Below are 17,475 nucleotides of genomic sequence, written 5' to 3'. Positions count from 1 at the left end.
TGACATATGTATTTACGTATTTTAGTTACACTAATTTCAGAAACTATAGAAGGCATTAATGTAACAAGGGAAAGCTCCTGCCTTAGTCTTCTATAGTTTTTACTGTTACTCTATCCACCTTCCTGTTGCACAGCAATTTCCCTGCCTGGGTTTCTAGACTTCATTTCTAGGTTGGTGTTAGAATTCCTCTTGTAGACTTACAAATTTGGAAGGCATCAATCTGCTCTCTCTAGGTATGAAGTCTGATGCAGCTCAGAAGTTCATGGCTACTATGATCGCCATAAGCTTATACTATGTTTCCAAGGGAGTTGGGAGTTGTGGCTGCCAGTCTGCTGCACAGTTCATTTGGGGCCTTGGTTGACACCTTGAACAGGAGGGCTGTTGAGACCTTAGATAGGACTGAACTTATGCAAACCTCTCCCCTCTTGTGGATCCATGGTTTATAGAGGAACTGGGCAAGATAAAATGGGAGATGCCCTAGAACATTCCTTGAGCCCAACAAGGGATGAACTCATCTAAACATGGTTAGAGATGCTATTACGGCCTACTTTGTAGTGATAAGAACAGCATCAATACTACTCTGCTCTTATGTACCTGCAAATAGTATTTTAGATGACACATACCATCTTGGATAGAGGGGCTGCAGAAATACCCCAGCAAAGCTATGCAAAAGAATTTTCTCAGCTTCTATTGAATTAAGTCACTCAAATTCATTTGAGCTTTTGACACCAGTTTTGTTTCATGTTCTAAGAAGGTGCCTAGGGCTTGACTTGTTATATGGGAACATTTTGAACTGGCTGGCCTATAAGTGGACAAAGTCCTTATTTCTGTGAGCATGGCCACTTCCTCTTAAGTCCATCCCCTCCTAACTAATTAAAGCTGATCAGGGGATGTCATGTGAATGGGTTCTAGTGCTGAGAGTTGTTCCTTGGGTGAGGGGGTTGTTTCCCTGCCTCTTGAGATATTAGTTCACCCCTTCCTCAAGGAACATTCGCTGGACCTCACTATACTGGACAAATTTTGTCCAGGATCTAACCTCCCCATACAGGGGAAGATTATGGAGAAGCACATAGCAGCTTCGAAGGATCCTAAGTGAAGTAAATAATCTGGACCACTTTTGGCAGTGTAGAGTAAAACAATTGAACCTCCTCCAAAATTGATTTAAACCTCCTTTACCAAAATTTAGGGCACTGCCCTTTGTGCGGTATTCAGTGGCATGTTTGTTTGCTATTTTTTTAAATTTTAAGTTTCAAGAAATCAATTCAAGTTACAAAATATTTGTATCCACAGGATATCAGTGCAGTATATCAAATATTTCCAGATGAAGTTTTAGGATCTGGACAGTTTGGAATTGTTTATGGGGGTAAGACTCTTTATCTATACATTGGGGGAAGTGAAATGCAATGTAAATGCAGGATTTCTAGTAATTTAAAATTTAAGTTATATAAATAGGAAGTTATGCAAAAGATAATTGTATGGAAGACAGAATAATTATTTAGTCATTTTCAGCAAGTGGCCCAAAGTTTTGTGATCTGAAATACACTATGATTATAATATTCTGAAACTACAGTACTTTGCAGTACTTTCTTTTGCATTTTAATTTTTTTAATTTGAATTCTGAGAAATATACTCCCCTGTAAGTATTACTGTACTGCCATTTTAAAACTAAAAAAAAAGTACTCAGGCTGCTAGTCTCTGAACAAAACTGGCTTCTCTTGAGAGCCTCATGTTCATCTAGTTCTTTTTCTGTAATAGCTTGTGGGAAACATGTGCGCATAGTGGACTATGGCTAGTGGCATTTTCTATCAAGTGCCCTGGTTTGTGTGGCAAAATTACGGACTATATAATCTGTAGTTTTTAAACAAGTTTTCATAATTTATTGACATTTTACAAAATGTAGAAGCAGAGTTTGCAAATGAAACTCTGTTATGTAGTTTGGATAGGTTCATAGCCCTTTGTTCTTGCAAATGTGTATAAAAATATTGTGTAGAGCAAGAAAAAAAGAATAGTTCAAAACATTTGTTCTTATCCTATTCTCTTTTGTGTGTGAGAGAGAGAGAGACAAGAGAAAGAGAGAGAGAAAGAGAGAAAGAGAGAAGAATGAGTTTTTCCTTATAGGCAAATGACATGTTATGTTCAGAATTATCTACAGTTTTAGTATCAGTGCTGTACTGTTTTTGCCCTATCAGAAATGTTTAAAAAGGATTAAATGTGAAGGAGATTTATTGCCTTTCATCTTTATATTTGATGTGGAAAATGTAGTTAAGAGTGATGGGTATTGTAATCCTAGAATATGCAGAGGTCTCTAGTTGGGGAAACCTGCTTTGGGTTAACCATTAATTGGATGACAAAAATTCCCATTATAAAAGGCAAAACTTAGATTTTAATAAAAGAAAAAGGTGAATTTTAAGAAGCTTCTGCTTCTTAGAACTGATCATGTTAATTGGCATATTTTTCATCAAACAGGAAAACATCGGAAAACAGGAAGAGATGTAGCAATTAAAATCATTGACAAACTGAGATTTCCAACTAAGCAAGAAAGCCAGCTTCGTAATGAGGTTGCAATTTTACAGGTATCTTTTATATAATTACCAATTATATCCTGTATGTATTTAATTTAGAGCAGGGTAATAAAACTTACTGAGAAAGGCTCCAGCATGAGAAATCTATGGAACTAATTTTACGCTAAATTACCAGATAAAGTTCTCAAGTAATGTCTCTTTAAGATAATTTCTAATCTTTTAAATACATGAATCTGGAAATCAAAATGACCAGTATTTATAGTGGTTAATATACATTTGTAAGATAACCTATGACAATTATAATTCAGATATATATCTGTACATATTAAGGTTCTGTTTCTACTTGTACCACTATATGTAACAATGTAAGATTAACCCATATTAGTTATTTAAAAAAAGAGAGGGACTTGTTGAATGTTTTTGTGAGGGTGGGGAGTGTGTGTGTGTGGGGGGAAGAGAACGAGTCAACACAGGTAGATGGCATCTTATGTTCAGAATTATCTACAGTTTTAGCAGCAGGGTTTACAGCAAGGAAGCCTTCCTGTGTCTGGTTCTTGATGGGAACACTAAACTTAAATGGGGTAATATATGTGGTTTTACAATTAGATGCTAATGGCATAGGTTTTACATCCTAGAGGCTAAAGACAAGCTCTATTTCTAAATGTTAATCTTAATAAAACAGATATACTCATGGCAAATTCATAGAATTTTATGTGATGGATGCCAAATGGGAAACATGTTCTCCCAATGTCAATCCTAATTCATCATAGTTCACTTCACAGACACATTTTAGCTTGTCTTTAGGCCTGGTTCTTGACTGGAGATTGTGCTTATCACTACAGATTTCCAGAGTGAAAATTAAAGAGCAAGGAACATTACTTTGTAAATTTTAAAATACAGGTAGTCCTTGACTTATGACCACAATTGGTCTGTTAGATATTTGTTAAGTGAGGTTTGCCCCACTTTACAATGTTTCTTGCCACAGTTGTTAAGTGAATCACTGCAGTTGTTAAATTAGTAACACATTGTTAAGTGAATGTGGCTTTCCCATTGACTTTGCTTGTCAGAAGGTCACAAAAGTTGATCACATGAGCCCGAAACACTCTAGCCGTTATGAATATGAGCCAGTTGCCAAGCATTCAAATTTTGAGCATGTGACGATGGGGATGCTGCCATGGTCGTAAATGTGAAAAACAATCATAAGTCACTTTTTTCAGTGCTGTTGTAACTTTGAACAGTCACAAAATGAATTGTTGTAAATCAAGAACTATCTGTAGTTTGATTAAACAAAATAGACCAGTTCTCTACCTGGAGAAAAATGTTGATGTGTCAGAACAAATTTTTGACAAGTTCTAAGCATATTTGTGCTATCCTGGGTATTCCTAATGTATTTTCTTCCCTCCTTGTTACACTTTCACTGGTGCCAAAGGACTTGAAAAATGAATGGCTGCACAATAACCTAATATTTTCTGAAATCTTGTAATTGGATGGAGACAAATTGGCTCATTTAAAAGTGTTTATCTCTTATTATAGAATCTGCATCACCTGGGTGTTGTAAATCTGGAATGCATGTTCGAGACACCAGAAAGAGTGTTTGTTGTTATGGAGAAACTCCATGGAGATATGTTGGAAATGATTTTGTCAAGTGAAAAAGGAAGGTTGCCAGAGCGGATAACCAAGTTTTTAATTACCCAGGTAAGAAGAGTCCATTAGGATAGACATCAAATATGATACTTCATTTTGTGCGAGATTCAATTCTATAAATTAAATATATTTTCAAAAATTCTTTATGTATAAAATAGGTCATTTAGAGGATGAATGTACAAGCCAATTTTGGCTTTGTTTGGTTTGTAGTGTTTTCATATCTTAATTGGTCTGTCCTATTTCTACATTAGCTTGCAGTTTCTTTTCTTTTTTTTAAAGTCTATGAGGATATTTCATGTGTGTTTCTCCTAATTTACACATTTTGTAGGCATTTTTGCATTATCGACACATTTTTTTACAAGCTTTTTTTATAGTATTTCATGAGTATACATATTTTTGTTTGGAAAATTGCTGTGCAAAACTCTTAAGAAGTGTGAATACCAAAAATGACTGTGGCATTGTTCATATATTGATTCAGAAGGTGTGAATTGGTAATTGGATATTAAAATGCAAACCGAACAAATTCTCCAGTGCAATTCAGGTTAAGCAAAGAAATGGTTGAACTGCTTTTTCCTGAATTAGTATGACAGTATGTGCTGGCCAAGGTTTTTGTAGAGGCAGTGATAACAAAAGAGCATTGGTGACATTTTATGGAAACTTAATATTATATTCCTCTCATTTCATAAGTTATTGCTCCAATTTGGAATAACATAAAACCTTTAAAATCAGCTGAAGCCAATCACCATCTTTATGTTTGTTGATGTTATATCACATTTCTAGGAACACATTAATATGTAAAATAAACATGGAATGGTTTTTCTATGTTGCAGAACAATTAATTTGTTTCTTTACAGATTCTTGTTGCTTTGAGGCATCTTCATTTTAAAAACATTGTTCATTGTGATCTCAAGCCAGAGAATGTATTGCTAGCATCAGCTGACCCTTTTCCACAGGCAAGTAGGAATATTTTTCTTTGCAGGAATATAGTTCAATCCTTTATTAAAACAAATCACAAGTTACAGAAAGTGATTTATAACACTCAAACTTTAATTGCTTTTCAATGAAATATGACATTATTTTTTTTAGAAAATAATGTAAGAAAACATGTTTCATTTTCTTGAAGCAGAGCTCCTCAAAGTATGATTTAATTCTTTGTTCCAATAATGCTTTCCATGACCGTAGTCCCATAACACAACTAAGGAATCAGTAAAATGTATCACTTTATACCTCTATAAATCGCAAAATGTAAATCAATGCATCTTGATTTTAATATGAATTATGTGGATGAAGATTAAATTGTATGTGAGAACACAAATGAGATTTTTTAGATTTTCTTTGTGTGCATCTCTATATAAGTTATCATGGGGAAGTCTGACATTATCAATGACTCTTATAATATAAGCTTTAAGTTATGTGAAGATGAGTTCCAGATTGTAACTAAAATGAAATGTATTAGTATATCTAAATCTACATAATTTGTGCTATAAACAATAAATGAAACATGTTTTTCCTGATTGTAGCCAAAGCCAAAGTTCTAGTGGCAATTGGTTGATTTCCAATGATGATAAAGCAGCAGCTTACTCCCTTGGAATAATTTTCTTAGCTTTAAAGCAATGCATCTATGTGAGTTTTGAATAACAAAGAACAATTAATCAAGTTAGAAAACATACATGCCTGTCTTTCTTTCTTTCTTTCTTTCTTTCTTTCTTTCTTTCTTTCTTTCTTTCTTTCTTTCTTTCTTTCTTTCTTTCTTTCTTTCTTTCTTTTTTCTTTCTTTCCTTCCTTCCTTCCTTCCTTCCTTCCTTCCTTCCTTCCTTCCTTCCTTCCTTCCTTCCTTCCTTTAAAAAAGCTGGTTGGGCTTGGATGAAGGGTAAAGCAATCAACTAAATTCTTGTACAACTTCACTTGTATTTCAAATATATGAGGAAACTAGTTTGTTAATATTGCTAGGGAAATCTGTGGCCTGATATTAGTACATCATACACATTTTATAAGAAATGTGCATTTACTATTCCTTTCCTTCATTTTCTCTCTAGCTCTACAGTTGTTGCTTACATTGTAAGGCTTTTAATGTACTTAAGTTCTTTCAATACTACTACTACTACTACTACTACTACTACTACTACTGCCACTACTACCACATTTAGAATTTGAACAGACAGGCATTCTGTCATATAACATGCCAGACTTAATAGTTGTCAATAAGAAAAACAAAAAAAGTCTGGATAGTCAACATGACAATACCTGGAGACTGCAGAACAGAAGAGAAGGAATCTGAGAAGATTATAAAGACTTGCAAATAGAAATAGAACAACTGTGGCAAAAGCAAGCAAAGATAGCACCAATACCTATAGTAATAGGCTATAGCTATAGTAATAGGCTATAGCTAATAGTAATACCTATAGCACCAATACCAATAGTAATAGGCTCTTTGGATGCAATCCCAAAACTCCACTTGAACACCATTGGCTTGACAAATTCACCACCAGTCAATTGCAAAAGCTTTACTCAGAACAGCTTACATGCTGTGATGACATCTTTAAAACTATATAAGATCAACATTTGCCTGTCCCATATCCTTGGGAAAGACTTGATAGGTGGATAATATGCCAAATCCAGTCTGGCTGTGTGATGAACAATAATGAACCGTAATAATATCACTCTTTTTTTGAAGTTAGCAAAACTATAGGGATTCTAGCTCCCAACTATTTTTGTCCATTACCAAATTGACATCATACCAAATCTACTACTTTTCTCCAGTAGATGAGAGTATCTTTTACAACAAACGAGTGGGATGTATGTGGAAAGGAGGGGGACAGTTATCAGAATATCAGCTATCCCATTGTATAAGTAAAAATTAATTTATCTGATATTGGATATAGCCCTACTTCATAAGAGTTGTGTCATCAATTTTGTACCAAATAGGTGAAGCTTTGTGATTTTGGTTTTGCACGGATTATTGGAGAGAAGTCATTCCGACGTTCACTTGTGGGTACACCAGCATATCTTGCTCCTGAAGTTCTGAGAAACAAAGGATACAACAGATCACTTGATATGTGGTCTGTTGGGGTCATTATCTATGTTAGCCTCAGTGGTACTTTTCCATTCAATGAAGATGAGGATATTCATGATCAAATCCAGAATGCTGCTTTTATGTACCCACCTAATCCCTGGAAGGAAATCTCTCATGAAGGTATTTACTTACTTACTTACTTTTCTATTTATTTATTGTACTTATATATCTATTAATTAAATATATTTTGCCTTTCCATAGATGTTATCATCTATTCCATAGATGATTTCCAACAATACATATTATATATCTATTATCTAAAAATAAGAATCCCAATTATCCACAATCAAATCCAAAGATTAAAAAGATACAGTTATAAAATTAAAGAGAATATTGTTACTGAGGTTCAATTTATTCTAAGATTTTATTATATTTTAAATAGAAAGTGCGTGAATTCTTTCCTTTTTATCAAAAATCAAAACTAAACATTCAAGAAGTTACTTGATTGCAGACTTCTTCCTTTTGTGTACTTGGAAGTACAGTTCCTCTAGAGTGAGACTTTATGATATATAACAATTTATCCTTTCAATGGATCTAATAGGGTCCTGTCCTGCTATATTCTTACTTAGCTTTATCACTAAAAATATTTAATCATGTCTCATTGAATTACATCAATTTATTAGAATAGGGCTGTGTGGCACTTCCTATTTGCTTCACAAAAACTGTTTCTGAGAGCCCTGGAATACAAAGAGAACATGTCTGCAATGCCTTAAAGTAGTTTAACCTTTTCCTAAGACTGCTCTCCAAAGAACTTTTTGAGACTGAATCTGAACCTTCAACAAACATACCAGTGAACATTGGCTTACTGCCAACATCACAAAGACATTGACCAGAGATGGAATCCTTCCATGTTTGAATCTCTCTGTATGTACATTAAATTACGTACATTTTCAGAGACACACTGCAGTATGTATCAGCAGGATAGCTTCTTCTAGTAATGTAGAATAGGAACACTTAGACATTTGAAAAGTGGAGTTCTTTATGTTCACTGAGCTTGTGGTTTTCTTGCAGACATTTCATTACCAAACTAGGTAACATTGGCAGTGCTCTATTGGTATATTTGAAAAGAATCTGAATTTTCCAGGAAAAGTGAATTGGAACACTTCTTAAAGTAGAAATGGAAAACATAGTACATTAAAGTTATTGAACTAAAACTATTTTTGTATAATTTTTGTATAATTCTATGATGGTTACAGGTCTATATAATGCCTCTCTTGAATTATGGGATGAAATAGTCCAGCTTTTTAAAACTAACATATATGGTCTTATTATACTGGAAATTAACATTAAGCTCATTAGGATCTAGTTTTCCTGGGACTAGTACCATGCTTAAATAGGTAGGCTTATAATTCATAGTTACTGTGTGATTTGTTAAGCCAGCTCTCAACATGTTAAGCTAGGAATTTCAGAAAGTACACATGGGAATTAGCAATTACTAATAACAATAGCAATAACAATAGCACTTAAACTTATATGTCAGGGGTCGCCAACCTTTTGGACCTCAGAGACCACCAAACTCATTATTTTAAATCCTAGGGACCACTAATGTGAATTTTGACTGACATGGCTTGCTGATATTGGTGGGAGGGAGGAGAGACAGAGAGAGATTCGATCTAACCTCAAGGGCTGGTGATTTCTCTTTCTCTCTCTCCCTCACACATCCCCACCCCCTCCAAAGCAGCCCCATTCTTAGCCTGCTTTGAGCTCCATTCTCAGAGGGAGTGGTGGGGAGGAAGAAAGATCTGATCTAACCTTGAGGGCTGGTGATTTTCTTTCTCTTTCTCTCTCTCCCTTACACCGCCTCTAAGGCAGCCCCATTCCTAGCCTGCTTTTGAGCTCCATTCTCAGGCTGCATGCAAGGAAAGCAGCAGAAGTCTTTCTTTCTCTCCCCTCAAACTCTGCCAGAAATGAGTCTTTGCCAGCACAGCCTCTTGGAGCAGGATGCCTTGCAGGGTCCCAAACACTCATTTCTGGTGGAGTTTTGGGGAGAGAAAGAAAGACTTTTGCTGCTTTCCTTACATGCAGCCAAAAGCAGAAGCAGAAGAAGCAACCTGGTGGCCAGGCAAGTTCCCCCCTCCGCTCTTTCCCCCCTCCCCTCACTACCTGGTGTTGTTCCTAATGCAAGCAATGCAAGCCTTGTGTTCCCGCGGGCCATGTGGGCAGTGCAGCCTTGTGTTCCCCGCAGCCTGGATTAATTGCTTTGGAGAGTGTTTTGGGGTGGCATTTCTCTGTGGACCACCAAAATTTTCTCACAGCCCACCAGTGAGCTGCGCCCCACTGGTTGGCAACCGCTGTTATATTTCACTTCGTAGTGCTTTAAAGCGCACTCTAAGCAGTTTATAAAGTCAGCATATTGCCCCCAACAATTTGGGTTCTCATTTTACCTCAGAAGGATGGAAGGCTGAGTCAACTTTGGGCCAGTCAGGATCAAACTTACTGGAAGTGAGCAGAATTAGCCTGCAATACTGCATTCTAATCACTGAGGCACCAATTGCCTGTCAGTTGACAAAAGGCTATATAGAAATAAAATAGAATTATGCAATTTAATAATTTCAGTGATCAAAAATCGGCCCACAATACAACATACATTTTCCATCTATAGGATGTTTCTTATTTGTTTCAGTCTCATTTTTTTAGCTGTCAATGCACTTAATCTGGCTTCTGAATAATCAGTAAAAATTATTCAAGCCTGTAAGCTTATACTATATAAAAACGGGAAAAGAATAATAATGGTAGACACATATTCCTGGGCATTTTATGACATTGTTTAATGTAACTCTTACAATCATGTACTAGTCCTGATAAACATTGTATTAGTATTTTATTCAAAGCCTTACGATGCTTTTGATGGGAATAGACAATAAAAATGTATTGATCTCAACAATTATTTATTTACTATTTATATTTCATATCTCTAAACCACCCACCTCCTTCAAAAGGGATTCTGAGTAGTGTACAATATAATATAACCGATAAATAAAACAACATAAAAATTAGGTTCAAAACTTTCAGAACTTTTAGAATAATGACAATTCAACATCAAAAAGAGAAAAAGAAAAAAAAATCCTAAGATAGCCATTTAAGAATTTCTATTACAGGTAGATGGGGCAGTTCTCATGAGACTAGCCAGCCGCACAGTTGAATGGTCTTCTGTGACCCCCCACCCCCCAAATCTGCAAAGCCAGGTTTTGACCCCTTTGCAGAAGACTAAGAGATTGGGGTTTTCCTCCTCTCTCAGGTTGCGATGTTCCATAAAGTAGCTCAGAAAAGGCTCTTTTCCTAAATCTTGCCAATAAAAATTCTTTGACTGATGGGTTCTGCATTATATCTTCCCTGCCTGATTGAGTGAGAACAGGCTGATGAGATAGGGCAAGGCTGATTCTGTAGGTAACCTAGTTCTATGCCATGTAGTATGTTGTGTAGTGGGCTTCAGTAGGCAAGAAGCAGACCAGCATAATACAACATTTATTGACTCTAAACTGGAACTGAGGAATTTCAGGCAAAGACCTGTAATTTTACACCCTGGGCCCACAAAAACCCTGCCTGAATATGAATGTTCTAAGTTTCCCTCCAAAACAGTTGGTGTTAACAGTTGGGGTCATCTAAAGGTTAGTCTCACTTTAGCAGGGCCTAACACCAGTTTATATGCTCAATATGTAATATAGTGCTTTATAGGTAATGACCAGCATCTTGAATTGGGCTCAGAAGCAAACTGGCACCCAGTGCAGTTCACGGAGCAAGAGTGTTATATGTGCCCTTCTTCAGACATTCACTATGGACCACATGACCGCATTCTGCACCATCTGAAGCTTCTGGATAATCCAACTTTTAGGGATAGCCCACGTAAAGCACATTGCAATAGTCCAATAGGAAATGACCAGGGCATGAATGACCAATGATCATGAAAATATAGTTATTATTGATTATCCCAATTAAATTAATTATTCTGATTAAAGATTCCTGCATGTGTTAATATGCATATGGAGCTTCTATTAGTTGTTGACAGCTTGTATATGACAAACTTGATTATCCACTGAATACAGAAATGACTATTTTAAAAATGTAAAATGTAATGCAGCAAGCTCACAATGGCTGAATGTTCCTTGCCATTTCATTACTTCTAAAGTGGAAAGTTAATATAATGCTGCAGACAAATTATGCTAAAGACACATTGTTAATTCTCTTACTGAGAATAGCAAATTATATTTAACCAAGAAAAGTTAAATTATGTTAAAAGTTAAATATGGATGTACAAGTTTTACAGCCAGAACTAAGTATTCATGGGAGCAATATATTACAAGCCACCTTCATGTATTTCCTGATATAAAAAGGAACCATGTGATGGTTGGAGAGCATTTATAATATGGCCCTGGAGGTGATTTGGTATTGGTTATTTTAGCTGTAATGGGTATGTGTTGAGAGTGAATATCTGAAGAAGAATACCTAATATATGATAGCTCTTTACTTTGAACCAAATCTACACAATGCATGGAAGTAAGATATATTTAACAGTGCTAACACTTTCATTTTATAATATTTTATCATATGAGTAATCAATAAAGTCTATTGGAATTTTTCCAGTTGTCACTGTCCTCTCACCCCAAAACACTGCAACATTGATTTAGGAGAATGGAATAGCTAAGAGAATAAGGTACTTTAAAAAGCCCTATGTTGAATTACAGTATCATATTCTATATATAAAACCATCTTTTGAAATCTCCTATTTGGTACAAATGCTAGCATAATAATATTGATTTGTCTGTAGAAAATAGATATATCAGCACACAAGAAGACCATATTTCACTTTTTGCCACCTACAGTTTTCCAGCCAAACAGCTTGTCTGGCAATGAAAACTGCATAGAGAAAAGCCAAAACAAGAAGTTGCATATTGTATATTAAGGTCCTGCCCATTAGACTATTGAATCAAAATGTCAAAATAAGACTGATATGATTGCCTCCTTTCTATTCAATTGAACTTCTTAATACTTACTTACAGCTTACAGCTTTTGATCAGAATGGATGACAAAAACGGAATTATTAGTTTGGCCTTCCTGTTTTGACTTTGTTATCGCATGATCCTCGAGCATATATTAGAGAATCATGTCCTCTGAAATTGTATTTTCTCTCTCTCTAGCAATTGATCTCATAAATAATTTGTTGCAAGTTAAAATGAGAAAACGTTACAGTGTGGATAAGACATTAAGCCACCCCTGGCTGCAGGTAATGCTATAAATTTCATGCCTTTTACCTCTTCTTTAATTTATAGATAAGATAAGAGTTTACCACAATTGTTACAGATTTGAGCACAATTACCTGGACATGGGAAAAACAAGGGGCTGGTTTAAATACTAATAGCGTTATGTCCAGGTTGGTCCAGTAGATATGATGAGCTTTCCAGAGTCCAAGTGTAATTTTACTTGAATTGTATACAGTGTTGCTTAGATTACAAGAAGTTACAATGCTCCACATACTTTACATGCAGAATGTTCTGGGTTCAGAACTGCCAGAATCCTGGAAGACTGTTGCCATTTAGATACACCATCTTTCTTCAAACTGGTATCTCTGACATGATTGGATTTCAAATCCCATCCCCAAGCCTTGGTGACCTAGGAATCCTGGAACACAGAGAAAACTGAAACAGTTGAACTAATGGTCCATCTTCATATTGAGATGAATCTATATCTGAACATTTAAAAAGTAAGGCGGGCAGGGTTCGTATCTCTTATTACTAGAAGATGAAGGGTTTACAATATTGTTTATATTCTCAGTGGGTTTTTTTAATATTAATTAAGATTGTTATTTCATTTTACAGGATTACCAAGCCTGGCTAGATTTACGGGAACTTGAATGCAAAATAGGCAAGCGTTATATCACCCATGAAAGTGACGATTCCCGATGGGAACAATATGCAGGAGACAATAGTTTGCAGTATCCAGCACACCTTATGGGTCAAAGCCCTAACCACAATGAAAATCCTGAACCAGAAGAAGCAGAGTTGAAAGCCCTCAGTGAGCGTGTCAGCATCCTTTGAATCACAATCTGTCAAAACACTGTGGAATTTAATAAATACATACGGTCATGTTTAACTTTTGCTTTGTAGAACATGCCATTAATTTCTGTCAGATGGGAACAAAGCTGTTATGCTGTTACCATCATTGATGTATGAGAGTTGCCAAGACAAATCAACAGATTATTACTATTGCTATTATTATTTGTGAACAAACATGTTATATTAACAAAAAAAAAAAAGTTCCCAGGAATATTCACCTATTGTTGTGAATGATTTCTATTATACGTTGAGCATCCAGACCTGTTTCCACTGTGCCTTTTCAGGTGAAGATTTCTTCTTAGTCAAACTTTTCTGTCTCAGATGGAACTGACTGATCTTTGGTTTTATGTGCAGTATGGACTAGCATTGTTTGCAAACTCTTGAAGAGTAGATTACTACCACTGTTCTGTGAACAACTTTTTACTGTTTTTTAAATAAAGTTAAGGACTTGTGTTTTTGTTTTTGCCATGAAACAATATGTTGGCATCCTGATACCAGGAAGCATGCATAGAAATTGTACAGTTGCATAGTAAGGGTGCAGCCTGTTTTTAAGTAGGGACACCTTATAATGGAAACTGCAGCTTCTTCTTAGTAGCCTTTTTCCTTGTACTAATGCCAGTCTGCTGTAAAATGTACATTTAGAATCTGAGCAACATGATATTTTCATGAATGTTTTGAATAAAACATTCTGCTTAAAGCACTCAAAACTTTGAATGACTTTGCCAGGGTCAGTGGTTGCCAGGAGCATCTGTTGAATAATAATTATAAACATTTTGCAAAAAACTGTCTAACCCCAAACTTTTTTTGTCTTGCAAAATAGGCTTCTTTTTTTTTCTCTCTGTATGTTTCAGAATTACTTCTGGTAATGTTTGAAGTTCTTTTATTGTTGCTTGATGATGCAGGATGTGATTGCTGCGCTTACAGATAGTCTATAGACCACTGAAGAAATAGTTATATAATAAGGCAGGGCACTCATACATATCCCTCGGCCATCTTATAACTAAAATAAGGGCCTGAGTCTGTCAACCCTTTCATCAGAATGTATTTTACATCGGATTAAAGGAAAGAAATGCAAGAAACTGATGGCACAACACTAGATTATTTATTCTCTTCAAAGTAATCACAAAGCGATGTTGTGGTTCTGAAGAAAATTAGAATAGGTATATTATTCTGACCTAATTAGTTTTGAAATTACCTACAATGCTTTTTTCATAAAACCAACGGTAGCAATCAGCTTGTCTTTTCAATGAAGGTATTGATAGACCATGGTTGAGATTCAGTGGCCAATAACAGGGTTGTCTCTTTGGGATAAATGAATTTGCCAAGATCAATGACAGTCACTTTTAGTAAGGATTTGTAGTTATTTCCAGGGAATGAGAATAGGAGGTAGAATACATCTATTGTACATTTAATTCAATTTACTTTCAAGTTATAGAACTTACATACCAGGATAAAAGGATCAGTAGTAGATGTCATTGACAGAAGAAAATGCTGATTGAGATGTAATGCTTATATCCTGAAGAAATGACCTTACAGTCCCAGAACAAAATCTATTTGTAAGCTATGCAAAAATGATAAGGTGCTCTCAGCACACTAACCCAAGCAATTTACTATTCCATTAGTAATTCTTCAAAGCTAACTTTTTATAATGCATCTCCACTTCCTTTGAATAATAGTTGCTAGATCTTATTTAATGGTAAATCTGTTATTTATTTTTTAAAATGTATTTATAAATACCGCCCATCTGTGCCCACAAACCAGTCATCAAAACAAAAGGACAAAAAGATTCTTCTTTGCAACAAGCAGAAGATCAGCAAATGGCAGCTATTACTGGACCTTGTAAAGTTGGTAGAAATAGAAGCAACAAGAATTGTCTAAGAAGGAGTGTTAGGAGTAAGTTGGTACAGAAATGACACCCTTTTGTATATTTACAACTCTTGCCTCTAATTCAATTTGTGCCTTAAAATCTGTGCTGACACCTGGTGACCATCTGGACCAGTCTCTATTTTTCTTGGCAGGTTTTTAGAAGTGGTTTGCCCCTGCCTTGTCCCTAGGCTGAGACAAATTGACTGGTCCAAAGTCATTCGAACAACTTTGAGGAGTCTAAAATTCACGGCCACCCAATTTCTAACCTGGTGCCACTACACCAGACTGGCTCAAAGAGTTTGGAACTCTTTAGAACAGAGTTAATTCCAAAGCAGTTCACAGAAGAAGACAGTGTATAGTCTCATCACAGACTGCTTCTTTGTGTATTAAAGGAAACACTTCATGCTATGCTTGTAAACAATCTGGAAATGTGATATTGATTCAGGAGCAGTGCTCTATATTCATTTCAAAGGGCACAAAGGAATGCAGTGCAGTATTTTAAGGAGTTGTATTTAAGGCATAAATAGCCAGTTTGGGTGTAGCGGTAAAGTCACCAGAAAGAAACAAATCAGAAGGGCATGACTTCTTGTCCTGCCTTAAGCACAAAACCAGCTGTGCAACTTTCAGACAGCTGTTACCTCTTAGCCCTAGGAAGAAGCAAAGACAAATCACTTCCAAAAATATTGTCAAGGAGACTGCAGGAAATAATGGGTGTTCATGAATAATAAAAACTGACTTGAAAAAACCAAAATAACAGTAAATAAGACATGAACAAGTGTGATCAGATAAGATCTTCTCAAAGAATCACAGTGGTGTGTAAAGGTTCAGGTGCCCCTAATCAAACTATCCTGAATTTTCACATACTATGAGGGCTGCTTAGAAAAGCCAAGGGTGATTGACCATAGACAAACATTGTGAATTTGGGTCTTCAGAAAGAACACAGTACCATTCAAAAGACCAAACTACAGTGTTTTAATCTCAAAATGAGAAGGGTTTGATAGAAGTGGTTTCTATCTTCTAAATATTTTCTTCATTATGCTAAATAATGAAGAAAAACTTTTTGGTGCATGGTGAAAGACGATCAGTTTTTATTTGGGCAAGTTTTGTTCCTAGCACTGAAAGTAATTTTAAGGGCTCCACCTTGAAAAATATTAAGCAAATTGAACTTTGAAGGTAACTTACAATGAACATTTTTTGTGATAGTATTTTGGAATTTATATAACTATTTTAAAAATGTAGAAAATTATGCTGTGAAATAGCATTTAATAGTTTATGATTATAGAATGATATTATTTGTAACCCATGATACTTACATCTCTGCAGACTTTGGTGTCCTCAGAACATCAGAGGAAAGAAGTCAACGCATAATATATTCATACCTTGAGCAAGAAACATATCTATTGTAAAAGTTCTTTTCTTCTGAGCAGTTGTATTTAATTGTCAGACAAACAATGTAATAAAGTTGAGATTCTTGTGGCACCATCCCAGAGCTAAAACACTGAAGCTCCATTCTCACTTCATAAAACTATTGAAGTCAAAAATGAAGAAAATAGCATCACACAATCAATCACTAATTTAATCCAATTATTAAAAAGTATTCTGAAACAGAATCATAGGCAACTTGACACTTCTAGAAAAGCCCTACTCATCAAATTAATTAAATTTTAGAACCCTACAACTCCATCTACTATTCGTGTCATTGTCATAGCTTTCTGCCACTAGCAGCAAGGTGACAGGCTCTAATCCCTCCTCTGAAGATTACCCCAATAACGTATCAGATGTACAGCCACTTTCTTGGACTGATCAACTTTCTAGTACTGAGACATCCTTACTCCAAATTTGCAATGAGAAGAAGACATTGTGGAGATTGCTGTTCCATCAGTAATGCAACAATTCCCCTGGACTGTCTTGCCTCGGTGTGGAAGCATGTCCTTTTGCTATACCAAGAAAGAACCAGCCAAGCTGAGTAAGCTGATGTCACATCCACAGCAGCACTCTAAGCAGGGTCCATGAGCAAGACACTGTCTATCATTCTAACCCATTCCCCCCAAAGCAACATTGCAAGCTGTAGAAAACACATGTGATCTGCAGGCTTACATATAAGATGCCTGCTGAAAGAAAGAAGAAGTTGGAATAGAACTGAGTTCATAGGTTGCTTTTGCTAGTGAAATTTCTTTCTGTGAGGGCCTGAATTGTGAAATTTTGGAGTATCTTGAGGTAACCAATGGTGTTAAAGTAAGACTGACTTGATAGAATTTCTCCTCTTTGCCAGTAAGCATCACCAGTGGTTTAGAATCTCTTCTATGAATAAAAGGAGTTG

General features: G+C 35.7%; 1 protein-coding gene across 2 annotated transcripts in view; it reads left to right on the top strand.

Annotated features, from left to right (window-relative positions):
* The window catches only part of PRKD1 (protein kinase D1), a 111,881-nt gene extending 97,895 nt beyond the window's left edge, over nucleotides 1-13,986 (top strand). For both annotated transcript variants that reach the window (XM_087921852.1, XM_026710697.2), the window contains exons 13-19: nucleotides 1,291-1,363; nucleotides 2,467-2,573; nucleotides 4,056-4,217; nucleotides 5,021-5,119; nucleotides 7,092-7,359; nucleotides 12,375-12,460; nucleotides 13,053-13,986. In XM_087921852.1, the coding sequence (XP_087777978.1) occupies nucleotides 1,291-1,363; nucleotides 2,467-2,573; nucleotides 4,056-4,217; nucleotides 5,021-5,119; nucleotides 7,092-7,359; nucleotides 12,375-12,460; nucleotides 13,053-13,271 (1,014 nt within the window). In that variant the 3' untranslated portion in view covers nucleotides 13,272-13,986. The remainder of the gene's footprint in view (nucleotides 1-1,290; nucleotides 1,364-2,466; nucleotides 2,574-4,055; nucleotides 4,218-5,020; nucleotides 5,120-7,091; nucleotides 7,360-12,374; nucleotides 12,461-13,052) is intronic.
* The last annotated feature ends 3,489 nt before the right edge of the window (nucleotides 13,987-17,475 follow it).

This window comes from Pseudonaja textilis, chromosome 1 (genome assembly GCF_049901715.1).
Source record: "Pseudonaja textilis isolate UNSWEBS1 chromosome 1, rPseTex1.2, whole genome shotgun sequence".
Taxonomy (NCBI): Eukaryota; Metazoa; Chordata; class Lepidosauria; order Squamata; family Elapidae; genus Pseudonaja; species Pseudonaja textilis.
The sequence above is the reverse complement of the archived record's forward strand: the minus strand, read 5'-3'. Positions and strand labels throughout refer to the sequence as shown.